This window comes from Chelonoidis abingdonii, chromosome 9 (genome assembly GCF_003597395.2).
Source record: "Chelonoidis abingdonii isolate Lonesome George chromosome 9, CheloAbing_2.0, whole genome shotgun sequence".
NCBI classification, from domain to species: domain Eukaryota; kingdom Metazoa; phylum Chordata; order Testudines; family Testudinidae; genus Chelonoidis; species Chelonoidis abingdonii.
The window spans coordinates 80,096,878-80,124,599 of NC_133777.1; the positions used below are offsets into that span (position 1 = coordinate 80,096,878).

The 27,722-nt window shown below is 43.6% G+C and overlaps 2 protein-coding genes across 5 annotated transcripts in view; one reads left to right on the forward strand and one right to left on the reverse strand.

Moving 5' to 3' along the window:
• HACD3 (3-hydroxyacyl-CoA dehydratase 3) overlaps nucleotides 1-9,941 on the forward strand; it is a 19,310-nt gene extending 9,369 nt beyond the window's left edge. Inside the window, exons 5-11 of one of the 2 annotated variants that reach the window (XM_032766049.2) lie at nucleotides 1,150-1,204; nucleotides 1,730-1,840; nucleotides 2,768-2,895; nucleotides 3,491-3,603; nucleotides 4,332-4,438; nucleotides 6,327-6,458; nucleotides 7,427-8,875. In XM_032766049.2, coding sequence (XP_032621940.1) covers nucleotides 1,150-1,204; nucleotides 1,730-1,840; nucleotides 2,768-2,895; nucleotides 3,491-3,603; nucleotides 4,332-4,438; nucleotides 6,327-6,458; nucleotides 7,427-7,503 — 723 coding nt within the window. In that variant the 3' untranslated portion in view covers nucleotides 7,504-8,875. Of the gene's footprint in view, nucleotides 1-1,149; nucleotides 1,205-1,729; nucleotides 1,841-2,767; nucleotides 2,896-3,490; nucleotides 3,604-4,331; nucleotides 4,439-6,326; nucleotides 6,459-7,426 lie in introns of both variants that reach the window. The other variant, XM_032766050.2, reaches the window with a different exon arrangement.
• A 156-nt stretch (nucleotides 9,942-10,097) lies between these two features.
• On the reverse strand, nucleotides 10,098-27,722 carry INTS14 (integrator complex subunit 14). 3 transcript variants are annotated; one of them, XM_032766046.2, is made up of 12 exons: nucleotides 27,642-27,722; nucleotides 25,292-25,549; nucleotides 23,025-23,132; nucleotides 20,806-20,961; nucleotides 19,321-19,439; nucleotides 18,576-18,718; nucleotides 15,266-15,358; nucleotides 13,343-13,487; nucleotides 12,951-13,084; nucleotides 12,735-12,853; nucleotides 12,293-12,358; nucleotides 10,098-11,123 (listed from the first exon to the last, which is right to left on the reverse strand). In XM_032766046.2, the coding sequence occupies exons 2-12, from the start codon at nucleotides 25,511-25,513 to the stop codon at nucleotides 10,872-10,874; spliced, it is 1,557 nt and encodes a 518-aa protein (XP_032621937.1). In that variant the 5' UTR covers nucleotides 25,514-25,549; nucleotides 27,642-27,722; the 3' UTR covers nucleotides 10,098-10,871. The 3 variants fall into 3 exon arrangements, with proteins under 3 accessions (XP_032621937.1, XP_032621938.1, XP_032621939.1); XM_032766047.2 differs by lacking the exon at nucleotides 23,025-23,132 and having other exon boundaries at nucleotides 10,791-11,123; XM_032766048.2 differs by lacking the exons at nucleotides 23,025-23,132; nucleotides 25,292-25,549; nucleotides 27,642-27,722 and adding an exon at nucleotides 22,675-22,793 and having other exon boundaries at nucleotides 10,791-11,123.

Consider the following 27,722-nt stretch of genomic DNA (forward strand, 5'->3'; position numbering starts at 1 on the left):
ATACGAGTCTTCTCCAAGGTCCACTCACCTAATTAGTGGAGCCATGCCTGCGCAGCTCCACTAATTAGGTGGGTGGCCCTTTGTTCTTTTGTGTGCGGCCACCCAGGCACGCACCTTAGAGGGAACTATCCGCAGACCATCTGAATGGAACTCGCGGACCACAGTTTGAGAACCTCTGCCCTAGATAGTGTGTGCTGTTTCCTCCAGTCAAAGACCAAGAGAGACTCCATCCTTAGAGGTTTTTAAGGCCCGGCTTGACAAAGCCCTGGCTGGGATGATTTAGTTGGGGTTGGTCCTGCTTTGAGCAGGGAGTTGGACTAGATACCTCCTGGGGTCTCTTCCAACCCTATTATTCTATGACTCCCTTTCTAAAACATCCCAGCCTCGCTTGTGTGAAAAGCAGGAGTCCCGAGGTTGTTTCTAAAATAAGGATTTCTAGGTGGAATGTCCAAAAGTAGCCTCCTGAGCCACCAGGTTGGCCCTGTGTTTACATCCAGCTGCGTGGTAATTCAAATGCTTTCTACTGTATTCAGAATGGTTAGCAAAGAAATAACAATCCCTTTTGGAAAGGACGCAAGCATCCATGCAAAGTGTGAGTGGTTTCAGTTCTACAAGAAACACTGCCCCGTGGTCAGAAGGACAAGTCTGTTTCTTCCATCCTAATGACCACGTAAGTTATACAGGATATTGCAAAGGGCTGTTTTGATTTATATGGCAATCCAGAGTGACTTTACTTCGTCCCAGGAGGTAACAATTGTTTGTGTTAAATGGTCTGAAGAGAGCGAGAGGACGATTTCACACTTTCATAAAAAAAGGAACAGGTTTGAGTGGTGGTAATGATCAAGAATTAACATGGAAAATGGCAGCTTTCACAGCGAAAAACATATTCATTAGATGAAAATATATAATGGAGATCGCATAGCTGGTTAGACAACCATTAGCTATTGCGGTAACACTCTTTCCTGGCAATGAAGAATTTGCACAGTTTTGCTAGGTGAAAAATTTAACACATTAGACTAGTAAGAGGATATTAGCTGAGTCTAAAATTCCACTAGCTTTGCAGCAGAACAGTTAACTAAATAGTAGCTGCTAATTACTGTGTTGAAATACTACATTAACACCCCTTAAAACTCTACCCCTAATTTTTAGGAAGAAGAAGAAAGGATTAACAAAATCCGAATTGAATCCAGAGTCCCTAAAGACCGTAAGTGACTGTATCTTTAAATTAGTAGGGTTGATTTGGTGGATAAGATAGTGGCAATAGTTTGCTTATGCACACCACAGGCAAAATATTTCTTCTGGAAGCATGCACTTAGTACTTCCGATGCTATCACAGTAGTGTTGATAGACGTGTTGTCTCTCTAAAACTAGCATACAGCACTTTATTATGTATATAACTACTTACAAGCTTAGTAAAACCACACTACTGTTTCACAGGGGATTTGATCATTTTTGTCATCAGTAGTGCAAACAGGTGATATGGAAGCCCAGCCCAAGCTGAGATAGGCACAGCACTTCTGTTATTTCAGTGCTGAGTTTCCCTTGAGTCCACATGGCAAATTGTTTGGTGGTCCTGTATTGTCTGGAATAGAGTGAAACTTTTTCTCTTGTAACCCATCTTCAGATTTGAAAGGCTAACTCACTAACCCACCTCACCATTGAGAGCCAGTTGCACAAAACAGGAATGCTGTTGCCTTTTGCTAACATGATTGTTTAACATTGATTGTAGCTTTCAGACAGCTGAAGAGAGGATATTTGTTCATGTATAATCTTGTGCAGTTTTTGGGGTTCTCCTGGATTTTTGTGAATATGACAGTTCGCCTGTTTATCTTAGGAAAAGGCAAGTAATAAGCACTATTTTATTCATGCTATTTCTTCCTCCTTTCGCCCTTTGCAGTAATTTCTAAACAATGACATCTAAATTAAGCCACATGAAACTGTAAATACTTAATTGAAATGCACAGCAAAACCCTCCCAGAAGTTGTCATAACATTAAGGACAGGACCTGTAGATAATCACATACCCTGTGATACATGGGCATCAGTAATATTTGCTGTAATCTGTAAATGCTTAATTTTAATTTTAAAAAAGGAACTGTGTTGCGGGGGAGGGGGAAATGTTTCACTCAAGGCAAGGTGGGTGAGGTAATATCTTTTATTGGACCGTCTTCTTTTGGTGAGGGAGACAAGCTCTGTGTGGCTTGAAAGCTTGTCTCTGTCATCAACAGAAGGTGGTCCAGTAAAATATATTATCTCACCCACCTTGTGTGTCTACTGTCCTGGAACCGACATGGCTACAATTCCACTACCCCACACTTAAGACAGACATTTCTTACCTTTAGAGAGCCAGTATTACTAAAAACGGATTGGCTTGAATGGTATTTTACTAAAAGATCCAATTGTCCATTCTGTTAATCCACAGCACAACCCTCTTTCTTTTCCATATTATTTACTGAAATAGCTCTAATTGTCCTTGCATTGGGGGTTAGACATGCTGACCCTTGCGGTCCCTTGTAACCCTACAGTTCTGTGCTACTTTCAGCATAGGACTTTTACTTTGATCGGGTAACGTTTTTAAGGTTTTACTCTTGACTTCACACTAGCCTGCAGATAGGCTTTACATACAAGGTTGAACACTACATTTTCCCAACACAAATCTAGTTCTAAAATCATGAGTGAGTTAGTATACGGTGGGGGTTGTGTAGTTAAGCTGGCTTCCCCCAGCAGGCAAATTCAGATGCCTTAAAGCAGTCTTTTGTTTCTGATAGATTCCTTCTATGATACATTTCACACCATTGCTGATATGATGTATTTCTGTCAGACGCTCGCATTTATAGAGATCCTGAACTCACTAGTAGGAATTGTCAGGTCGCCACTTGTACCTTCTTTGCTCCAGGTAATATTTTAAGATTCCTCGCACCCCAGATTATTACATTTTATATTGTGAGAGTCTTAGACATGACTGCGGGGGGCGGGGGGAGGGGAGGAAATGGCATCAATTGGGACTTACCCCTGGGATATCTTTTGCCCCGTAAGTAGGAATCCATGCGTCCTAGCCTGGGTTGGTAGGCTACCTTCTTGGGTTGTGTGATGAGACGAGTTGGGGCAAAGACAAGAACAGCGGAGTAGGGGTGGGGATCCTCATGCACTTGGACCAGCTCAACTTCCCACAGCAAACACGCTGTGCTGCAAAAGGTGTGGCCACCTTCTCTCTCTGCTTCTGTGTTGGCCCCTAATACAGCTGGTCAGTGTGTACAAGGACTACAGGCTTAGGAAGCACTTCCCCAGCCCACAGCTCAGCTCCAGGGACATGTGCCCTGGTCTTCCAGCGCCACTAATATGCCCTGGCCCTGAACTGCATGTGCCCAGGGCTCTAAAGGAGCCTGCGCTGTGTATTTCTAGCGGTAGGAGCTCACTGTTGCCCTGTGACTGTGCCGCATTGGTATCTGTCCAGTATACTTACATGTATGTGTTGGGGTTTTGTTAAACAGGTACTCGGAAGAAATTTTGTCTTGTTTATTGTCCTTGGAAATGTGGAGGAAATGCAAAGCAAAGCGGTGGTGTTCTTTGTATTTTACTGCTGGAGTATTATTGAGCTATTCAGGTTTGTAGGATTTTCTTTTGACGTGCATGGAATGCCAGGGGTTCTACTGAAAAACAGCCGTTACTTTCAAGTAATTTTGATTTTGCCATTAAGAAGCACCCTGTGGCATTTGAATTATAGCCCCTGCTGGTAAAACATTCCTTGGACTCAGATTTGTCACAGCATAACTGTCTTGCTAGCTTTCTGTATCTGGCAGAGTCCGGGGCTGATTCCAATGTGAGATGCGAGAGCCTATGTTGCTCCGTGTCTGGGAAAACTTGCTGTTATGTTTCTCTACCCATTTCCAGCCCTTGGTAGGGAAATCTCATTTTCATATCACTTTCCACAAGAAATTCAGACCTTTGGCTAAAGAATTTGATGGATTCTGGAATTTCTGGTGTTCGTCAGAAAAACTACATTGTATTCTATTCATTTTTTGGGATCTAAATTGAAATATTTGTTGAAGAAAGCAGGCAGTTAACCCTATCCAGGTTACCAGGATAACAGATCTAATATTGTAAGCTGTGAAAGGAAAAACATACCTACCACAGCTCTGTATGAAACAGTCCCTTTTTAATATTCGTAATCATTATTTACAATGAAGACAATAGTTAAACAAATTTATAATGTTTATCATGAATATTTGACATTCACGACATCATACAGTGATTATGCACAATATTGTAACTTAAGAGGAAAGTTAAACTTTTAAGTAATGTCTGTCTTTCAAACTTTGAATGTTATTCTAGGTATCCATTCTACATGCTTTCCTGCATTGATATAGAATGGAAATTACTAACTTGGATCCGATATACCATCTGGATTCCTCTCTATCCTTTAGGCATCTTGGCAGAAGGTAAGCTTCATGTAGATCATGCTGCTCTGTATAGAGGTGAGAGAGTAATTCATACTTTGGTTTCAATGGTTGGAATTGAAAAACCTGAAAACAATTAGTTTATTTTGAACCAAAATTAATTTTTTTTGACAAAGCCAAAATAATTTCATTCTGATCAAAACGAAACTGCTAGTTTTGAAGCAACATTTTGATGGTTAGTTTCAAAATAAAATGCTGAATAGGTTTGTTTTGACTTCTACATTTTTCCCCCTTGTTTGTTATTTGGCTAAAACCATTTGCTGAATTTGACCTGAATTTTAATAGTTTTGATCGCCTCACAATTGCATTTTTGGCAAATTTGTTAGTCAACTGAAAATGTTCACCCAGCTCTTGTTAAGTCAAATGCACTGTACTGTGCCTTGGTCACGTCTGAAGGGTGAAAGCTAAGGGTAACATAGGCCCCAGTTCCCAGTGTTTGCATAACAAAAGCCATCGCAATAATTGGTAGCCTTGCTGGGAGTGTCAGAGAGATCTAAGGTTGGATTGGTGCAGAAACTGAACTTACCTCTGACCTGTAGAGGTGCAGGAGTGAGGCACGTCTGCAGCAGGGAAGCTTACACTTCCACTGACCTTTCTGTACTTCACCCTTTGGATACGTAGAGGACTTCAGTCTCCAGCTCTGTCACTTTCTTCAGCCACCCTAACACCTCCCATAACACCTCAAGAAGAAATGTTTGGATTGCCAGGCTGGTGCATCTTGGAGCTACACTGGCATGAGCCAGGTCTCCTCCCAGCTGAAGGCACAAACGAAGGCATTGCTAGAAGCTTTGGGAAAAGTTACATGGCCTGAGCTGCTCAAAGGCTAGTTACAAAGTGATTGGAGCAACTGGAGCAAGAGTCGATGCTAGTGGTCTGCGCTTGAAATAATCCTTCTAGGTTAAGGGGAAGAGAGGAGAATGGTCCCGTCAGGCTGTCTCCCTTCCCAAAAGAGAGAGATTATTTAAAGTGAGGTAGGAAGCACAGGCCTCCTAATAAACAGGAAGAGCAGGAGAAGACGACGTGAGGCATTGACACAAGCAATCACCCTACACATGGTTGCACAGGAAAACAGATGCACAATTTAAGTACCTTTTTTTTGGCTAGTTTGGGTTGTTGCTTTTCTTCAGTTCTCTGGGCTGACTTTCTTCATAGTGAGATTTGGGAGAAGATGTTTTTCACTGTTTGTGTGTGAAAACGCTGTATGGTCCCTATCCCTTCCTCCTGCCGCAGGGAAGCAGAGCTGTGTCTGGGTTTGTCGTCACTCAGGGAGTCTGGCTCAGTCCCCCTGGGAGTGGAGGATATGTTGGCCACACACCTTAGAAAGGGCACGGACCTGGCTCTTGAATTGCACAGGGGACCCATGAGTAATCTTGGCTCCAAGACCCTGGATCTTGGGACACTCACAGGGTGCCACTCTTCCTGGAGCTCCTCCACTCACTGGCTCTGTGACTGTGCTACCAGTGGTTGCAGCGGAAGGGGGTAAAAGCCACAGAGTGGAAGTAGTCTCCAGGCTGCAGCTCCTATTCCCATAGAGCCCTAAGTACAATGAGAGGAAGAAAGAGCAGAGTGCACTGAACCTAGCCAGCAAGGCTAATATCTTGCTGCTGTGGGTGGATTCATAGCATTGCCCACCAACGCCAGCAAACAAAAGTAGGAAAATATCATGACCTAGGTGCAGCTGTGTTTAAAGATGCCACTTAAAACTAGTTTGTGCTGAAGTCTCTCTAGATTACAAAAGCTGGTCAGAAAGGATCAAAATATATTACCATTAAAAGGGAACAACTTTGAGAAGCTTCATTTTTTGAGTAGCTCTCGAGTTTACCTTGTCCCTTGTATTTTGCCTATAATCTTCTTGGCCTTCTGCTTTCAGCCGTGTCTCTGATTCAGGCCATTCCGATCTTCAGTGAAACAGGGAAGTTTAGTTTCACACTGCCGTATCCGATGAGCGCTACAATCAAATTTTCATTCTTTCTTCAAATCTATCTTATACTGTTATTTTTAGGTAAGTTTTTGTTGTTGTTTCATTGTATTTCTCTCCTGTTGAAATACCAAAAGTCAGTTATGTACAAAAAAGGAGTAATAGATTGCAACTTTAAATCATCATATCTGATAGGTCGTTGTTATACCGATTTGACTGACCTTAAACTGTCGTCATACTTGTAGTGAATAGCACAGGTTAACCCAAAAGGAGACCTCAATAACAGATAACCTCGAAGCACATGCAGATACATCAGAGGCCAAAATATTACAATTATTATATCAATATCACTGGGTAAAAGTGGGACTTCTGCAGGATTTTGCTGGATTCTTTGTGTAATTCAAAACTACATAGATGTTAACCAAAATATATTGATACTAGTGGAATATGAAGAAGCAGTTTTGTGAAGAGCGTCACAGGAGGTTTGGGGTATTTTAACAATAGTTAGTGTTTAACGGATCAGCTACAATTGTTTGTTTTCTATAATTAGTGGACTAATGATGAAAGTGTTCTGTGTGCAGGTTGAGCCTACAGCTCTGTGGATCTAAAAGTCTCATTGAAGTCAGAGGAATACAGAATCTAGTCCATGATTTTAAAATGAAAATGTTGAACTCTAAACTTCATTCCATCTGATTAAAAAAGAATGACGTCAGCCCTGTTTCTATTGTTTAGTCTGATGTGGGCTGTTTAGGTTTGTGACACGTTTTCTCGCAAGCTATCACAAGATTCTAGAATTATTTCCCCCATCTTCAATACGCTACCCCTAAAGGGTAACAATCAGAACTCCTAAGCAACCCTACAATAACAAACAGTGTGGGTTGTTACAGTCTTAACCGTACCCCAGCAAGGACTCACTTGTCTTTAGCTTTCATCGTTTTATGTCCATATGTGAGAAGAAAATCCAAAATGATTTTTAACTCAGTGCAGTTATCTGGCGTAAATACTCCGCAGTGATTTTTCAGTTCTGCCTAAATAATTATTTCTCTTTTCAGGTTTGTTTATAAACTTGCGTCACCTCTACAAGCAAAGGAGGCAGCACCTTGGATCAAAAAAGAGAAAGATGAAGTAAAACAGGGACTACAATGCTTTCCTAGACCTAACTTATCTTAATGACAGGAGCCTCTGATTCTTACAGTTTTACCTATTATAATAATGGAAAGGATTTTCTACAGCTAAATGATCATGTTAGATTTCAGTGACTCTTCAGATAGCATTCCCATACACTGTATTGAGTTCCTCTTCAATCATATATGCATGGCACTTAATGTTGAACAATGGCACTATTTAAACGTGTTTCCTATCAGTTACCATCTTATAAAAAGAAATCCTATTCGCAAAAAACTGAGCAGCTCTAACTGGGAATAGAATAGTTATTTTTAATTGGATATTTGCTCTTTTTCAGATATTGAATGCAGATAAGGCTTGTGATACTGGGGTATAATATTTCAGACCATCCACTCCATGCTACATGAAACTGACTAGGAGTGGCCTGCGGAGCTGAGAAATGTATTTATTAATGGTCAGTGCTAGGTCTTCTTTTTTTCAGCAGGCTTTTGCTGATGCATTTAAACCTGGAAGCAACTAGTGTCAGCATTGGACACCACCGGCTTGTTCTTAACGCATGTACGATAGGAAGGCTTCATCTCGCTCCTCCATGGAATAGAAATACGTAGTGGTGTCCAGCAGCCCCTGTCTGGCTACATACATCCTAGCCAGTCATTAGTGGGAGCTACCTACTCCTTCAAATTTTCCTCACCAGCTGAAATAGCTGCTACTTCACACTGCCTTGTGATCACTAACTCTGCCCTTCCAGATGGTGAGAATTTAAATGCCCAAACTCAGATACTGGAAAACCAGGCAGTGTAGGGGTGAGGTTCCATTTCCTGCTATTCTTCCCCCAGTAGCCCACAAAAATTAGAATTCCACCAGGAAATGCAGAGGTAAAGCAGGCCTCCCTTGAGATGATCCCACACCCTTCCTTCTACTACCATGTGGAGGCCAGGCCCTTGTCCGCTCCTCTTTGGGAATGGTGGTGTAAGTGTTTGGCTCAAACCCTGTTAAGAAGGAAGCAAGCACCTGTTTTCCGATTCCCTCAGTGCAGAAGACTGCAGCTAAGGAGTCTGCATGCGAGGCTGGCCATTTGCTTTTGGGGTGCAGTATTGGGGGCCTAAGAAGTTAAGAGACCATTTTGTATTGTGTACCAGATCTCAGCAAATGGGAGGCAAGTGATGTTTCAGGTAAATTGTAAAAGTAATTTTATTTGTTTAAAACAAAGAAAGCCCCATTGCTTAAAAATGAGCTGTTTTGAATAAAGGATGCCATGATTAAAGTGACTCCTATACCCCCACCCTGATTTGCCAGGATTTAGCCCTCTCTGACCCTTTGCATTTTCTCTGAAATTAACTAAAGTCTGATTTAAATAAACTTAATTGTAATCTTGACTACAGAGCAGTTAGTTGCACTGTTGACCCAGCTGAGTCTAGTACTCTTTCCCCCAGCATCCACTGTAACTCTTGTGCAAGTTAATTCCAGAGCGATCAATTTATTTCCATCCCACTGTTTGTATGGCTTGGTTTTACAAAAGCGTAACGCCAGAAAAAAAAACAACGCTGCTATATTTTCAATGTGAAATACCCTTTTCTCCAATGATTGTTATTGTGAGGTTTACACTAGAACATTTAGGTGGGGTTTTTGCAGAGAAGCGGTCAACTGCCACTGAAGGCATTCTGCAGAAAGACACCATTCTAAGGAACTTTCACCACTATCGAAGGGAGCCTGATTCTGGTTCTCGGGAGGGGGGAAGAGGGACAGTTCTAAGCCACTGGCACCAGTCCATTGCATATGCCAGCATTTTCCTCCTCTCACACACCTTAATAATCATACTATATAACCTCCATTCTTGTTGCTATTCTTAAAATACTGCATCAGCGCAGCTACAGCACTTAAGTGAAGACATACCTACCCCAACAGGTGAGTGTCTTCTGGTGTAGTTAGTTAATCCACCTCCCCAAGAGGTGGTAGTTGTGTTGACAGGAGATGCGCTGTCTACACATGGGGTTAGGTCAGTATAACTGTGTGTTGCTCCGGGGTGTGATTTCATCCCTGACTGACATGCTTATACCAGTATAGGTCTGTAGCATACACCTGGCCTAAATGTGTTTAAAAGGAGCCTTTCTGTGTGAAAGGCTAAAAAAGGGCATGGCCAGCTTCCTCAGGGTAGTTACACCATAATTTATACACTGTGTCACTTCTACATACATATCTATTTGACAGTGAATCAAGGGACTGAATATCTTGGTGCTGACACAGAATTTAACACAGCATTCATTCTTTTAATTCCTTTAAAGGGCATTTAAACATTTATGAAATACATGGTTGTGAGGGTACGGGGCAGGCACTGCAACCCGTATTTGGTGTGATTTGCCAGGACTCTTCAACTACTGAGTTTGCTCGTCCTTCCAAAGGCAGCTGAATGTGTATTTCTATTAAAGATTTACAAGCAAAGTCTTTCATTTTGCTATTTGTACAGCCTCTTATGCAAGTGAACAAGAGCAATTTGTTACCTGACCTTCATGATGGAAAGACACGATGAAGGTTTAAGCCTCCGTAATGCTAAACACGCATGTCCGTTCTTTTGAAACTGGAACCAAAACCACTGAAAGCTTCCATAAAAAGTTACTCTTTATTTGTTAATATGATATCCTACAATTTTGTTAAAAAATGAACTTTTCTCTTGCTACAATGTAAGTTACTATCTCAAATATGAATGTCTTGAGGCAAATGAGATACCTGAAAATTCAGTAACTTTACATTTTGAAAGGCAGGGCTTAAATCTTTAAAGTCAGGAATGCAATTACTGACAGCATCCAAAAGTTGCCAGCTATACATCTAACCACATGCAGTATTAATACACCCAGTCTGTGACTGGGGAAGTCAAGTGCATGCAGTTGCATAACTGACATTTTTGAAAGCCGGGCCCTAATAGATAACACCTGCCTCTCTTTTGAGAAAAGTTTTACACAGCACTTTCGTGCACCAATCTAATAATTACGGGTTATGTGTGGGGTTACCTGATGACTGGTTCTCGGGAGGGGGGAAGAGGGACAGTTCTAAGCCACTGGCACCAGTTCATTGCATATGCCAGCATTTTCCTCCTCTCTCCTCTCACACACCTTAATAATCATACTATATAACCTCCATTCTTGTGAGACTTTCATGAAGCATTTAAAAATACAATTTCCAGGTAAAACTCTAAATCCACTAAGAGCTATACGAATTAATCCCAGATTAAGAAACTAGATTGTTTTAGAGCACCGGTTTGCATTGATAAAGTTCTTCAAACAATATCTGAGTCAGTCCTAGAAAACAAATATGACAGGAAAATTTGGACCACTTGAGACTTAAAAGTAATGTAGAGAAGGTTCTAAAAAGTGCATCTCATATTCTTTCAGTGCTGCTACTGGAGAAGTCTGTCTGCAGTGGAGTGATGTTATGGTCATAGGCGGCATATTCAGAGGTCCCATTACTTGCTGCTTTGAGTTGCTGAGCAGCATGAGTAAGCTGAAATGCTGCATCGGGATGAGCTGTATCAGGCAGCAACGTACACTCCCTTTCCAGCATATCCGCCACTCCTTTCAAAAGGTCCAAAAACCCAAAAGCCAAGGCTGCCTTGCGCAAACGGTTGAGTTCCTGGAAGGGAGAAAAGCCCCATTTAAAGTAATCTTGATCCTTCTGAAAGGATATTTTATTCATTGCAAATTTAGGGAAGGGGCCCTCAGGCCACAGTTCTGGCAAGCTTCCCAAGTGCTCACAGCATAAGAGTGAATTCTAGAGCTGGTACCAGATTGGAGACAGCAGATATAGCACACTACCATGTTAGCTTTCTCACAACACCCTCCCCACATGCCTCATCAGCTCTCGCCCCTGGCTCCAAGGCTCTGGTGGACAGCCCTGCAGTTAGCAGAAGGGTGCGCTTTGCTATCTGCTCGCTTTCAGCCAATTTGTCCAGCAGAATGTATAGAATGTGATTTCTTAGACTGTAAACTCTTAGGGCAGGGCCCATAGCCTTGTATGTGTTTATGGAGCACATACCAGAACCCTGGTTGGGGTCTCTGGAGGGTTGTGTCACTGCTAGGCTTGAGGGAAGAATTATGGTTATAGTCTGGTTTTAGAGTGGTATCATGTAGCTAACTGTATCAGGCTTACTGGATTTCTTGTCCTCTGCATCATGGGTGGAACATACACTGATAGTTGACTTTGTTACCCAAGTATAGGCTGCTCTCTACCCGAGCTCTCATTTCCTTCTGTGATGCCCTTTGATCCCTCAGTACCAGTAGTACCTACCACTCTCCAATTCATTCGAGAGTCCAGCTGGCAATCTGCCCTTCCCCTGGAGATGTGTACACCACCTCTGGGATACATGGGATCACAAAGACCTTAGCAGACTGCTAAGGTCAAAACCCCCCATTCCTCACCACTAAAATTCACCTCCCACCCTTGCTTCCTTGGGGCTCTGGCTTTCATTATTTGCACCGCCAGTGTAGAATCACAATCATTCACCTCTGGGACACAGGGGATCACTCTCAGACCTAGGTCTCCCACAATTGAACCCAATGTGCTGTCCTGTCAGAGGAGCTTAGATCAGGGGATTCCAGGTTACAGCTTTACCAATCTGTACAATCGGTCAAATATCTACCTCCCTCACAAGGGCTGTTGAGAATTAACATTTGCACAGCACTACAAGCTCATTGGATAGAACATGTAGAGAATTATTAACCTCATCAGTCAACGTGCTCTACAGATCAAACCTGTATCAGTACAGTCACACGTTACATGCAAACCCATAACATGCTACTCACTTTGTAGAATGTCTGAGTTTTTTCAGGGAGTTTTCTTGCATTTCTCAAGATCTTCTGTACATCTGTCTGGAGAAAATAAAAAAAAAATACCATAACTTTTGGGGGAGGCTGCAGGAAAGAACCCCCAAGTATACTGATAAATAATCACTTGATCATTCCCGCAGGCTCAGTGATCAGTCACTGATTATGCAGCTCATACAAGCTAACATACAAATGGTTATTACACGAAACCAGATACCAGGCAAAGCTTTCATTAAACAAACTGTATATGCCAAGGTGTTTTAATTATGACACTTCAAACAGGAAGCTTTAATATGAATTAAAGAAAAAAATTATACTAGATGGAAGTGACAGATACAGAGACCGTTCTACTAAGACGGCCCTTTCAAAGCACTGGTAGCTTTGGTGCTCTTGCACAGTTCAGTAAGTACTGAGTGGCTACCTGGAGGCCGCTTGGTTTGATCCACACAGTGACATTCTGCGCATAACTGCGCTTGTTTTTGGGCTGTAAGGGGAAAGGGCTTTTATTGTCATCTTCACCATAAGGATTTTCTTTAGCATCTGAAAGAAAATAAAGCTTTTTAAGAATAAGATGTGGCAATGGCATTAACACAGAAAACATAAAATGCACGAGAGACTTGAAAATCTTAGTTACTACCTGAAATGGGCCCAAGTTGTGCCATTTTCCCTAGCCAAGGCAGGGGCTCAGGACCAGGTTCAAAGAGAGACATCATGAGGTTTGATTTCTTCTTACTATCAGCTTGGGAGTACAACATTCCATGCCATTCAGGCCTACAGAAAAGAGCAGACTGCTAAGGTCAAAACCATCCATTCCACACCCCTAAAATTCACCTCCCACCTTGCTACCTTGGGGCTCTGGCTTTCATTATTTGCAAATTATTTACACTGCCAGTGCAGAATCACAGTGACACTAAACATTCTTGTCAAGCCACCTGGGGCTCACAGCTTGGCGTGAAGTATTTCATAGATGACTGGTCCCAAAGCAAAACCACGAAAAGGGACTTTTCCAAGAGAAATGCACCTCCATACCCTAACTGAACAATGGCCACCATGCCTTCCACTTTCAGGCTCCCATGCAGCAGTACACAGAAGTTGGGTATTTTGCCAGCAATTTGATTAGCTGAATTCTCATCCTCAGTGTCATCAGTGATCCCCGGACCCACCTCATCACCTTCTGTGCAAAAAAAACAAAACAAAAAAACCGAGAGAGATTCACACTCACTAGAACTGCTTTGTTTTCTATCATGCTCGACACCTTACAACCTCTGCCAGGCAAGTCACCCAGCAACAGCCACCTCGTTGACCCAAAGCAAACCACCCTACAGTGCAGTTAAACAGAGCAACCTTCCTTACACGCAGCACCTTCTCTCTTTAGAAAAGCTACAATTCTCCAAAGCTTCCCAGGCCATTGGCACTTTGAAGACGTGAGGTATTTCAATGCTGTGGTTACTGGATGTCAGCCTCCTATCTGACAAGCTTAATCCTTTGCATTAAGCCTCCAGCATAGCAGTGGTGCGAACAGCTGCCACGTGAGATGCCTGGGCATGTGGGTGGTGTGGCTAACAAGGCACAGCATGGCATATAGTTCTACTGCAGTGGTTTTCAAACTTTTTGTATCGGTAACATCTTTCACACTGCGAGCCTCTGAGTGTGACTCCCCCTCCCCCTTATAAATTAAAAATGGGCAGTTTCATTTAATTTAACGGGTTTGGGGCTGTCAGCCCCATAGAGCTGATAGCTCGCAACTCTCATGTAACCACCTTGCGACCCCCTTAGGAATCATGACCCTCAGTTTGAGAACCCCCATGTCTGCCCTACTCACGAAACTCAGTTTCCGAAGAGTTGCCCCAGCCTCAGTTCAAGTGAAACCTCACCTTTGGGAAAACCAGACTAACATACAAGGTTCCAACACTGTGCTGGTTGCAAGTGATCCCTCTTAAGGGAACCCTTAACCTCTCCCTTCATATGATTCTTTTTTGAAATGAGCAACTTACTGAGTTTTAGGAGCTGAAAAACAGCTGTGCTTTAGCCATTAGCATGAGGTTCCCACAGGGAGGAAAGGTTTGGCACAAATGAGTGCGAATACACAGAGTCAAAACCCACTAACTGCACATTTGGTCCTTTCACATTTTCCCAAGAGAAACCTCATCATATTTCCTCTTTGCTCCACTTGAGGAAGCGTAACTAGAAACCACACTGAAAGGGCAGTAGAGGCCCTTCTGAATCCAAACACGAGCACACAGCAAGTGCAGACAGAGCAAAGCCTGAGATTTACCCAACCTTCCTTACTACTTTCATCAGCCTCCTAGGCACAGATACAAATGTTAACAGAGAGGAGCAGCAGCTAGCGTTCCTGAATAACAATGGATAAATCAAAGCACAAAGACCAACCTTTGTATTAGCCCACCCACAAGGTGGGGGAGGGAATATCTTTTATTGGACACAAGCTTGTCTCTCTCACCAACAGAAGTTGGTTCAATAAAACATTACCTCACCTACCTTCTCTCTCTAATATCCTAGGACCAACATGGTTACAACTACACTGTAGACAAGCTCTGTTCTGAAGACCATTAAAAAAACCCCCAATCATTACAAGCAGATAAAAAGAGGCATTAAACATTCAGCTTGATTGCTGAGCTAGAATTATTTTTATCTCTAAGTTCAGAAAGTTCTATTTATGATGTCACTAAAGAGACACTGTCCCTTTTATTAACAGTGCTGTTTTATGTACTGATGCACTTTTAAGAATCCTTTTTTTAAGAAAAGGCAAAGATCTTGTGTTTAAGATTTTAATTTTAATGGGCTCATCAAAAAGTGTTCTCCAAATGGCATGGCACTTGTCCTTTAAGAGAACTTTGGAATGTCTGGCTGTAATCTACCACCAGCAACCTTGGAAAACCTTGTCAATTCCAAATAGTGCAATGTTCACTATTAGAAACAAAAATGGCTCACCTTTGTTGAGTGCAATAGGCAGTACCAAGTGTCTAGATAATACAGGAGGGCTAGAAATATCAGCTATATCTATAAAACCAACTATTTCTAGATCTGCAAAGAAACAAAGTCACAAGTCAGCCCTGGAAACAGCTGAGGATTCATTCATGTTAAGTTTAACATCAAAATAGGAATACTCTTCCTTAGACTGTGAGCTTTTTGAAGCATGGATCATATATAACTAGAGCACTTCACACAATGGGGCCCCAGTCTTGATCGGGACCTCTAGGTGCCACCATAATATTATTGTAGAGTAAATATTTCTGAGTAACTTTAAGATGGGCAGTTGAAAAGCATCTATAACAGACAGAACCTGGTGTCTCTAATGGAAGTTATCTATGCGATATGCTGCTACACAACATGCTTTTGTTCACTGGTAACTAACCCTTTGCCCATAGGAGAGAAATAACCAGTCATGTTTAAGAACAAAAGAGCAGAGTATCTGCCCTGATCCACTCCTTTGCACTGCTCAAGTGGCACAAATGCCCCACCCCAGGATAGCCCCAGTGTGGAGAGTCCCTAGCAGATATAAAGCCAGGATGGCCACCTTCTACACTTCTATTGGCAGAGCTCCTGTGCAGAGGGCAAGGAAGGGGAGTGGCCAAAGCACGATGCTTTCTGATTATGCCCAGCTTGCACATGGTCCTTCAGAGACCATATCCAGCTGGCACAAGTTAGAGGAGCTCTTAGGCTATTCTATCTTGTGCTAAGGCCAAGAACCAGAGAACCTGACAGCCCTCTGGTCTGTTGCAAAGAATCTGTCCCAAAGGCTAATAACATTGATGTTTTCCATAGCTAAGTAATATATTGCTTAATTAAACTCACAAAGGCATTCAATGGTTGACTGAATATGTTGTAAGGTGGATGTAGAATGGAATCTTATTTATACCAAATTCCCTTATCTCAAATGACCAGAGATCCACCAACATATGTTAAATACAATTAAAAGTCCTCTTGTTTGGATAAGTTTCATGCCCCCGATTTCATTCAGTTGCACGGTTTTCCAGTAGTTAATTAAAAATTTGATGTATACTAGTCCAAATTCAGTATAGATCCAAATAAAAAGTGTTATTACTGTGTTCCCCACTCCAGATAGATTTCTCTTGCAGCTGAAAAATCAAGGAAACTTGAATGGCATTTATTTCAGAGTTCCTACTTCATGTATTAGAATAATTTAACCTTAATGGTGCACCCATCAGTTTTTGGAAAGAACCACACACTTTTTGATGAAGAATCCAATAGAGTCAGATATTGTTTAAGACATGTCACAGAGGAGGTTCGGAAAGGCAAGTTACAACACAGAGTAACCTACCATAGCACTCTACTGCCAAATTGTAAAGAATAACATAAAAACGAAAGCACACAAAACTAAGTGCACTGCTGAGGAGGGAAATTTACTTTGGCATAATAAGCAGGCCTGGATTAATCAATGTACACTCTGTGCACTTGCACAGGGGGCCCCTGCGCACCGGATTTAAGTGAGTGCATTGCAAGCTGGCATGCAGGGTTGCAATTCTGTCATGAGGGGGCAGTCGGACAAATTTAAGTGAAGGTGGGGGGCCCTGCAATTTCCATAGTGCATAGCACTCCAACATCAGGCACTAATAACAAGTAAACCTTCATTCGGTAGGTCATATTTACAAATATTGCAAAGCGTATTCTATGCATTGTGTGCATGCCTCAGCGACAGAATGCACCCCCTCTTCCCAGGTGAAACTTCGGTCTCTGGGATGAATGAGGAAGGTTGCACTCTGCACAATTGTTTTTACAGTGAATTTAGCGGTGGTGAGACAGGCAAATTAACAACTCTTGGAGAATGGAGACATGAGTAAGGGCAATGCAAGCTTCCTCCATGTTCCAATGTCTCAATATCAGCCTTTGGAGGGCAGCTCAGACTCTACAGAATTCAACCCTTGGTTTCTCTGCTGAGGCTGCCAATAAAGGTGCCAATTGGTTCCAACTGAGATGGAGGGGGGAGGGTTTGTGATGCAAGGAAGTCTAGTAAGAACTGCCCTGACATCACCAACTCATTTGCCACTGAGCAGCCATTAGAGCAGGGGTGGGCAAACTTTTCAGCCTGAGGGCCACATCAGGTTTCTGAAATTATATGGAGGGCCGGTTAGGGGAGGTTGTGCCTCCCTAAACAGTCAGGCCTGGCCTGGCCCCAGCCCCCTATCTGAACCCCCTGCTTCTCGCGCCCTGGGACTCCTGTCCCATCCAGCCCCCGTTCCCTGTCCCCAACAGCCCCTGGAACCCCTGCCCCTGACTGCCCCCTGGGGACCCCTGCCCCCATTTAACCCCCCCTGTTCCCCACCCTCTGACCACCCTGACCTCTATCCACACCTATGCCCCTTGACCACCACCCTGAACTCCCCTGCCCTCTATCCAAACCCCTCGCTCCCTGCCCCCTTACTGCACCGCCCAGCTGGAGCCAGCCACACCACCATGCAGCACAAAGCACCCGGTCAGGCAGAAGCTCCGCTGCCTGGCAAGAGTACACAGCCTTGCCGCCAGTGCTCTGGGCGGCAGGGTGGGCTGAGGCTGCGGGGGAGGGGGAACAGCAAGGGAGGAGCCGGGGGCTAGCCTCCCTGGGTAGGAGTTCAGGGGCCGGGCAGGAGGGTCTCGTGGGCCATAGTTTGCCCACCTCTACATTAGAGGATAATGACTTCTGCTTGCCCCCACGCTGGACTGATTTCAGATTAGTCTCCTAGAAGTGAAAGTCTCCATATCCTGAAGCAGCCAGCCTACATCTAAGCGACACAGCCAGAATCCACAGCCCAGGGTGCTGTGGTGGCTTTAAGACATGTGTGGACCCCCCCAGTCCTCACTCAGACAGCTCTGAGTGGTGCCTAGATTACATCAGGCTGTATATGGGCAACCAGAATCTCAGCAGGATTATGTACTGCTGCCCTAGTCCCAAACTGCTAACCCTCCTGCCCTCTATATCAGGCTTGCAAGGGAGTCCGTGGAAGACAGTCCACAGCTGTCTTCCACACTTCCTGCACTGTGAGGATTCTCAGCTGGGGTTTTTAAAACCCTTCTACGCCACTCTGGCCCATCTGCCGGGTGTACAGGGCCAAAATAGGGTGAGACTCTGACCCTATGATGGCAGCTGTCACTGGCCATTGCAATGTTATTGGAGATTGTATTCCACTTTCTTCAGACCAGAGGGAAAGAGGAGGGAACAGTCACTATGCAGGGTAGGGGATGTCAACAGAAAAAGAAAAAGTTAACACAACTCAGATTTAAAAAACAAACAAACATTTGTTACCTGTATTAATTGCTTTAGGGATGGGATCTATTTCCTCATCTATAATGAAAGGTTCTGGTCTGGGAAATACTTGCACATCAGATGTTAAGTGACCACATTTGAGAACAGCATGGAATGGTGTATAAGCCAGGTCTATTAGTTTTCTAGAACATGATCATTTATTATTAGGGAAAAAGTAATACAAATCAGTTGAAAATAAGTTTTGCAAGCTTGTTTGAGTGTATTATACTGAGCTCCCAAAATGGATTTAAAAAAAAAACCTTGAGTTAACTCAGTAGTTCTAGCGTTGTCAAATTACAAAATGCTACGATACATTACAGAGACAAGGTGGGGGAGGTAATATCTTTTATTAGATATTAGATAGTACCTCCCCCACCTTGTCTCTCTAATATCCCAGGATCAACATGGCTACAACAATACTGCATATGTGATACATTATGACATTTATGGCAAATTAATAGCAGTTCCTGAAAAGCCTATGACCTAATCAACATTTCAAGTTGCCCAATCGCTGACAAAAGGAAAATATCTAATTAAAAACAGTAGCATCAATATCTATAAAGAGTGAACAAAACAAACAGCGTTAACCAATGAAGGCCAAGATTAATCAATAGTAGTTAACATATTGGACTAGGAAAGAAAAAGAAACCTACGAATCAAAACAAATCAATTTTCTTGCTTTATGCTTCTTTGTTTTCTTTACATACGTTAATTTCACAGTTATGTTAGTTACAAAAATACTAACCCAAACATGGACTGTACATTCTTCAAGCAAAGGGGTCCATCGATGGTAAAAATCTGTCCTTCCCCGTTATTTAAATCTACAAGTCTTTCCAGACAATCTAAAGAATCTGAGCTCTGGAGCTGCACACACACAAAAAAAGAAATTATACCGTTGGGGAAAAAAACAGCATAAGAACAGAAGACGGAGAAGATTGTTTTTAAGGAAATATATGCAAATGAGAGTAAAAGTCTGAAGCCTGATTTACACTAAAAAATTAGGTTGGTTTAACTACTTGGTCTGGGGTATGAAAAATTCACATCCCTGAGTGGCATTAAATCAACTAAGTCCCCATGTAGGCAGTGTTTGGTCAACCTAGCTATTGCCTCTCAAAAGAGGTGGATTACCTACGCTGACGGGAGAACCTCTCCCATTGGCACAGATAGTGTCTACACTGCAGCAGCACCGCTGTCGTGTTTCAAGTGTAGACAAGCTCTAAGTTAATTTTAAACAATTAGGACAACCTTATCTTGCTAATTTTTAAGGAAGCCAATGTTTCTTCCCAAACAGAGGTTTACTCCTAATGTAATATTTATTATTAGCCCAGAAGCTTGTCCCCATACCGGAGTTCATAATACATTGTTTCATCAAGTCAGACCTAGCTTCCAGCTCTTATATTAATAGATACCAAAGCCAAAAGGAATCATCTAGTCTGACCTCCTGTATAACGCAAGCTATAGGATTTCCCAAAATAATTTCTAGAGCAGATCTTTTAGAAAAACATCAAATCTTGATGTAAAAATTGCCCTTGATGGAAAATCCACCACAATCCTTGGTAAATTGTTCTAGTGGTTAATTCCGCTATTAAAAACATACACCTTACTTCCAGTCTGAATTTGTCTAGCCTCAACTTCCAGCCGTTGGATCATGTTATACCTTTCTCTGCTAGATTTAAGAGCCCATTATCAAATATTTGTTCTCCCCTCTGTGGGTCTTATAAACTGTGATCAAATCACCCCTTTACCTTTTCTTTGTTAAGCTAAATAAATTCACAGGTTCTCAGTCTTCAAGAGTGCATGAGTGCCTTTGATAACATAATACTTTCTATTTCTATAGTGCCTTTCCTCAGAGGATTACTTAGGCTATGTCTACACTACAGATACTACAGCAGCATAGCTGTGCTGCTCTAGTGACATTGCATAGACGTGCTACATCAGTGGAAGGGGTTTTCCTGTCACTGTAGTTAATTCACCCCCCCAAAGGTGGCAGTGACGTCGATGGTAGAAGTTTTCCACTGACTTAGTAGGGCTATACTGGGGCATTAGGTTAGTTTGTCTACATCTCTCAATTAACTTACATATACTGCAGGTGAATGTAACCCAATTATCACTAAAACCAAACACTTTACCACCAGATTGTTAGAATAAATCTTGGGGAGAATATGTGATTCTGTAAAAACAATAACCACTCAGTATAACAAAACCAGCAAGAATTTGTTAAAGGAGTCACCTCATCTAGATTAGCCATGCACATGATGTATAACTTGGATGGGAAGGGGAAAGGCAGTGGAAATCGGCTGCTTTCATTTCGCTGGTTGCAAGTAGCTAAGGAGTGTCGCAGAGAGCCTCTGCCAATCCCTAAACAGCCGTCAGTTACCAGAACAACCTAGTGCACACACAAACACACACAAAAGGATATATTAGCTTTCTCACCTAAACACATTTCTTCATCTGCCCCAATCCAGCAAACACTTACACCTGTGCTTAGCTTTACTTCTGTCAGTAGTCCCATTAGGACCACAGGGCTTAGTCCTGAAAATCCCTACTCACATGAGCAATGAATTAATAACATAAGGATTACCCATGTAAGGTTTGCATGTAAATTCTATATTTAAGCAATTAACTATTACAAATTCGAGGCGCTACATAATTAACAGACATATCTATATTTTAAAATTTAATGAAGAAAATAATGATTAGGATTTATTTTTATAAGTTATAATCAGACCCTACTACTAATGAACACAGAGTAACAATTAAAAGTATGTTTTTCAGTTTTAAAAAGCCACACACCCTTTCAGTGTAGAAACTACGCTCTCATAAGGACGTTTGACTCTGGGCAACTCAAGAACCTCAGAGGAAAGATACTAGAAGAGTGCAAGTTATTATAATCACTCTACAGAACTCAGGGGCCAATCCAATTCCCATTGAAGCCAATATGGGCCATAAAAAAGAAAATATCGGTCAGGTATGTCAGTCCCTCAGTACTTTGCTAACTATTACAGCATGTCTCAACCCTTTCTGGTTTTTCAGCAGCAGCACTAAGGCACTAATGTGATATTTTTCATCCAAATGGATCCCAAAAGTTATTTACAAAAAAACTGCACTCTGAGGTTAAATAAAATCACTGGATTTGTTTGCCCTCCACTGAAATGCAGCCATTTCTGGGATGGAACATGGCATCTGTGTGGTGTTGCTGTGCACCAAAAAGGACCAGTTTTGGCTAGCAAGTGAGAAACACCAAATCTAGCTGAAATTAAGCATTTATTCTTTTCATCCAGATTTAAAATCCAGGCTTCAACAGGTGAGAGAACGCACTTTTTATTGCTCCCTTTTCCTCAACACACCTGTCACTTTCATAGTCTCATTAGTGCTTGTTTGCTCTCATGCTTGAAAATAACCTGCCTTACTGTAACAAGAGTTTGCACATTTCCCATGGCCTTTCATCCTCCAGTAACCTGATGTGCTAGCACAATGGCCTATGGTGGAAATAAGAGATCACCCTACCAAAGATCCGATATATGCTTGATTTTTACATCTTTCTAACTGTTTGGTTCTGATGTCTGTTTTTCCTTTTATGGCTATATTACAGGTGGTCCCAATCCATGCTCAGTGGTTTGAGCACTGGCCTGCTTAAACCCAGGGTTGTGAGTTCAATCCTTGAGGGGGCCACTTAGGGATCTAGGGCAAAATCAGTACTTGGTCCTGCTAGTGAAGGCAGGGGGCTGGACTCATGACCTTTTGGGGTCCCTTCCAGTTCTAGGAGATAGGTATATCTCCATATATTATTAATTAACTAGCTGCAAAATCAGCAAATGCAAATAGTACCCCAACCAACAATGAGGACAAACGTAGGGTTTCTCCCCACGAAGGAGCACTGGATGGGAGGGGAAACCAGACCCAAAGCTGTAACAGCCCAGTGGAAGTTCTGAGTCTTTCTAGCTGAGCACGACAGTGGCTCAGCAGGGCTTGGGGATCAAAGACAGAACACATTCAGAGCAGTCCTTACTACTGCTTCAAAGTAAGGGATGCCGCTGAGTGCAGACACTGGCAGGTGCATGGTGGTGGAAGGTGCTCTGTGTTTGGCCATGACCCTTACCTGCTGACTGTGGCTCCCGGGGCTGGAGATTGCAAGCAGGAGCATAAACCAAGCCTTCCAGAAGTGCTGGAAGAGTTGTAGGGAACTGTTCTACTTTGTAACATGTAGGTACATCAGGAAGGGGGAGGGGATCAGTGTTGAAAGGGGTTCTCAAACATTTTTCTCTCCACTACAACACTGCAGCTGGGCCAGAGATGGCAGAAATTAGCCCAGATGTTGCTGATGATTATTTTATGGAAGGGTTGAAGCATTTTGTTGCCATAGTGGCCAACCAAATATGTTCAGCTGATAATCTGCAAATACTGCAAGCTGGATTCTGAGAACAGTCAAAGGTGGCAACCAATCTTTACCTGGCAGGGAATCGCAGCACCCCATTCCTGTTGCACAACATTACAAACCCCAACCAGTGCCGATTCTAAGCACGTTTTGTCATAATCATCCATGTTACTTAGGGCTTCCTGGAAAGAAAAATTACACATTATCCTGCCTGAGTGGACAATTGTTATCAGGGAGCACATGCAGCTTATTAAAAAACAGGAAGTAATTCATAAAGACTTCCCTTCCCATTGTGTCTTTATTAGGGATGTATTGTATTCCAAAGGATGATCTGCAAAGTTTTTTAAAAATTGGGCTTATGCCCTTTTGTAGGATATAGAAAGCAGGCCTGAAAAAACTGAGGTTTGATTTATTAAGTATTTTTCTGATTTCCTTTATATTAGAAATTAAAGCCTGAAAAACCACATATTGACTGGGGAACAAGTGAAATTCTGACCTCACGAACTGCAAGCAAAAGCTGAGAGCAAAGGAATTCTGGTCCACAAAGGTACAAACCTGTTTTTAAAATAATCCTTTGCAGGTCTACTAAGAACAGCACAGTCAAAACCTGAAACTATGCTATTCCCTCAATTAAAACAAAATATCTCCTCCCATTGTTCTGATATTTCAACCCCCCTCCCTGGAATACGTGTGAAATAATAATCATTTGCCTTTCTATAGCACCTTCCATCCAAATACCTCTAAATGCTTTACAACCATTAAAGGCTCCTTTACTCACACTGAGTAGTACTTTATTACACAAATACACCCAGTGAAGTCAATGGGAACATAGTTGCTGCTTTAAAAGGTACAATTTGTTGGTATCACAATATGACCTTAAGTAATATAGCCTCACAATATGCTTGTGAAGTGGGTCAGTAATTTTCTACCCAGTTTACAGATGTGGAAACTGAGCCACAGAGCGCTTGCCTAAGAGCACGCCATACTGGAAGTCAGTGGCAGCGGAAGTAACAGAATCCAAGACTCTTACGTTCATATCCAGTCTTTTACATAAAACTATCCTTCCTCCCTAAAAGGAAAATTTTATACAGGATCAGAAAAGCACCACATAAAGTATCTGATGCTCCAAAACACAGACAGAAGTACAAGCTAGAGCAACTTGGTTGGACATTTGGCCTGGATAGATTTCCCCAAGGCCACTCCTCAAAAAATAAACAGCAGCAATGAGAACGTGGGATAATTCATACGGTAAAATGAAAACAGCAAAAGGAATTTGTTCTCAGCAATATATGTAACATCCCTGCACTCCCAGCTCCCTGCTTAAGACCCTGTGACCCTCACTCCTGTTCCTGTTTGTCATTAGTTGTCCTCTGTATTTACATAAGATCTGGGTCTGATAGCTCCTCCCCTTAGGTTGGGGGAAGAGGCCTTCAGACGTGGGCAGGAGCAACCCCAGATTCCCAATAGGTGCCAAAAAACACATATGTAGCATAATCAAGCAACATGAAACTTGGAGTGCCTTGTCCAGTCTCTTTTAAAGCACCGAGAAGCTTCTGTAATTTTCAAACTTGGAGCCAAATTCCACCCTCAGATAAGTCCACGCAACTCCCATTAGGGTCAAAGGCTTTCAATATCACATACCATTCAGCCCCAAGCTGCTTCTCAGATCTTATCTCCTTTCCATATTCTCCCCACCTCCCTCCACTCTGCCAATCATGTCAGGCCTGAAGCATCCTTAGTCACTTTTCCCACTCTCTTCCTGCTTCCGCACAAAACGCCTTCTCTAAACCTGTTCACTTTATTCAAAACCCTTCCTGGAGCTCCCTTATGCTGCGTCACCTCTGGAGAGCACGTCAAAACTCACACAAACAGGGAAGTCACAAAACCATCAGTGTATGGACAAGCCTCCTCAAGCATCCCGCTGATCTCATTACTGGAACCCTCCGAACAACTTCTCTTCATCCCCTCCTTTGCCTTCATTAGCCCTGCCTCCTTGGGTGATATCTGAATTTAGACTGTAAGCTCTTCAGGACAGGAAGTATCTCTTTACTTGTTTTTGTAAACTACCCAGCACACTTTTGGATGCTCAGACGGCGTTACAAGCAGCGCTATCACTGACTTGTCTGATCATAAAACACAACTTTCTCCTGTCTCAGTTTCCATATTTGTAAAATAGGGATAACACTCACTTCATAGGCTTGTTGTGAGGCTTAATTAACAGTGCATAAAGTGATATGAAATCCTCGGATAGGAAGCCTAAGGTTTCACTACAGCCACGAAACACACAGAAAGTTTTGAAGAATTGACTTGCTGAGCCCAGTATGTTCTTTCTAAAGTGTACCTGAAGCGTGTTGTAATCTCTTGTAAAGGGAACCATCAGTTCCCAAAGCGATGAGAAGACCACCAAGGCTGTAAACTCAAGTTTGTAATTGGTGGCCATGTGCTCAAACAACATGGTCAATCCATGGACAGCCAGGTGTTTCCGTTGATACTCTTCAGAGCCCTCCACAGAAACAGGCCGGGTCATGGAGAGCGACACGTCCATCACCACCACGGTCGGCATGATGATCCTTTCTATGTTACCAAGAGGAGGGATTCACTGCAAAGGGGAAAAAGCTCTACAGAGTGATTATCCCGGAGCACTAAAAGAGAAACATGCCCTGTCCAATCCTACAGAAAGGCCCTATATGAGGCCATGTCACGCTGTAGCACTGACAACACATTAGGACTTTTACATCCTTAAAACTGTAACATGCCCCAAGACTGGGATATGAGGGGATACAGAGGGTTAGAACTGGGATAAGAGGTCAGGAATAAGGGCTTGCCCATATTTTAAAATTAATTTGGATTAAAGGTGTGAATTTAAAGTGCATTGGCTATTTGTGAATAACTCCATGTGTGAACACACTTATTCTAGAATGAGAGTGCCTTCACCAATTTAGCTTTAATTCAAACTGGGGCTATGTGGTCCAAGGGGTTTATAAAAGCAGGCTGCTGAGTACTGTTGGATAGAGCTGAGAGAGGAGGAGGCAAAGCAGCAGCAGAAACACCACAGAAGCACCCAGAGAAGGTAGCAAGGATACGCCAGAGAAATGAGCTTTTGGGAAGAGCGATGGCTGGTAAGAGGCTTGGAACTGTGAGCAAAGAAACTGTCTCCTACTATTTGAGTCCTTCTGTGTACAGGGAAACAGGATATTGTGTACATTCTTGTAAGTAAGCAGGATTGCATCAAAGATGCAACTGACTACATAAACAATTTCTCCTTCCAAAGGAAACAACCAACTACGCCCCAAAATCAGCAGGCGTCAAACAGGATTTAGCTAAACTGGAACAAGATACTCCTATTCCAGAATAAGAGAGTGTTCACACATGGAGTTATTTAGCAATAGTTATTCCAGACAAGATATTCCTGAATAACTCCAGCGTAGACAAGGGGCAGGGGGTTGCACAGGGCTGAGGCTGAAAACAGGAATGGGATAATGGGTGGTGCTGGTGGGTTAAGGATTTGTGATGTCCTGGAGCTATGTGTTTAAAGGGTCCCGGAACTGGGACAGCAAGAAAGGATCTGGACTTTTCTGAGGGAAATAAATGTGTGTGCACAAGGAGGAAGGTGGTTAGCTAGAACGGGAGATACAGCTTTGGGAAGGCAGGACAGGGACAGGAGGAAGGGCAGAATTTCAGGGTTCTGGGACTAAGGTGTGGGATACGATTCAAGGAGTCCCAGAGCTGGGATAATAGGGATGGCTGAGGGAAAACAGGATTCAGGGGGATGGGGGAGCAAGGAGGGCTGACGGGGACAGCTTGGTGAGGAGTCAGGATTTGAGGGAACCTAGGGAGGGTAGATTTTGGCAGTAGCCCAGGGCAGAAGGCCAAGATTCAGGAATCCTGAAGCAGCAGGGGATCAGGGACTAAGGCAGATTCTGGAGGTGTCCCAGGTGTGTGAGGGGAATGACTGAGGGTCCCATGGGCTGTGAGAGCTGAGAGATGGTGATGGGGCAAGTATGAGAGAATCTCAGGGCTAGTGGGGGGGCAGGATTTTGGGTCCCGAGGAGCTGACAGGGGCTGGTGGCTGAAGGGGCAGGTTTGGGGGAATCTTGGAGCTGGCGGGAGGAGCAGTTTGGGGGCAGGAGAAAACAAGGTTCGGGGTCCTAAGGAGCTGGTGTGGGGGAGCAGGGTTCAGTGGCGGTTTGGTGGTAGGGGGCACAGGTTTGGAGAAGGTCTTGGAGTAGGCGGGGGAAACAGTCTGGTGGCAGGGGTCACTGGGGGCAGGTTCAGGAATCAGGGAGCGCTGGGGGGGCAGGTTTGGGGGCCGTGGTTAGTGGGAGGTGCTGTGGTGAGTTGAGGGGTCTCAGTACGGCTGCAGGGGGGATTAGGGGCAGGTGGCACGGGGGGGGCAGGGTCTGGGGTTGCAGGACTGGAGGGGACAGGGAGCCCCAGGGACCCGCAGGGGTCGGGGCGGTGGGGCACTGAGGGGGCAGGATCCGAAGTCCCTGGGCGGCAGAGGGCAGGACCCAGGGCACGGGGTCCGGGACTGGGGGACGCTCAGGGGGCCGGGGCCGGGGCCGTAGGGGCAGGCGGAGGCCCGCGCTCAGGCCCGGGCGCTTGGGGAGCAGGGTCCCGGGGCTCTCCGCCCCACCGCTGCGGTTCGGGGTTCGCCGCCCGCTCCCCCCGGCCAAGCCCGGCCCGCTCACCCCGGCCCGAGGCCTCTGCAGTCCCAGCCCCGCCGCCGCTTCCATGAGTCCGGCCTCAGAAACCTTCCCCCGCTGCGCCTG

What these genes read in the sequence shown, in the direction of transcription:
- INTS14 (XM_032766046.2), bottom strand. Translation starts at nt 25,513, where the DNA reads ATGCCGACCGTGGTGGTGATGGACGTGTCGCTCTCCATGACCCGGCCT. An exon ending in CCCTAAAGCAATTAATACAG is followed by an intron (nt 15,359 to 18,575) that starts GTAACAAATGTT and finishes GTTTCTTTGCAG; the next exon opens with ATCTAGAAATAGTTGGTTTT. An exon ending in GTGGCCATTGTTCAGTTAGG is followed by an intron (nt 13,085 to 13,342) that starts GTATGGAGGTGC and finishes TCTTTTCTGTAG; the next exon opens with GCCTGAATGGCATGGAATGT.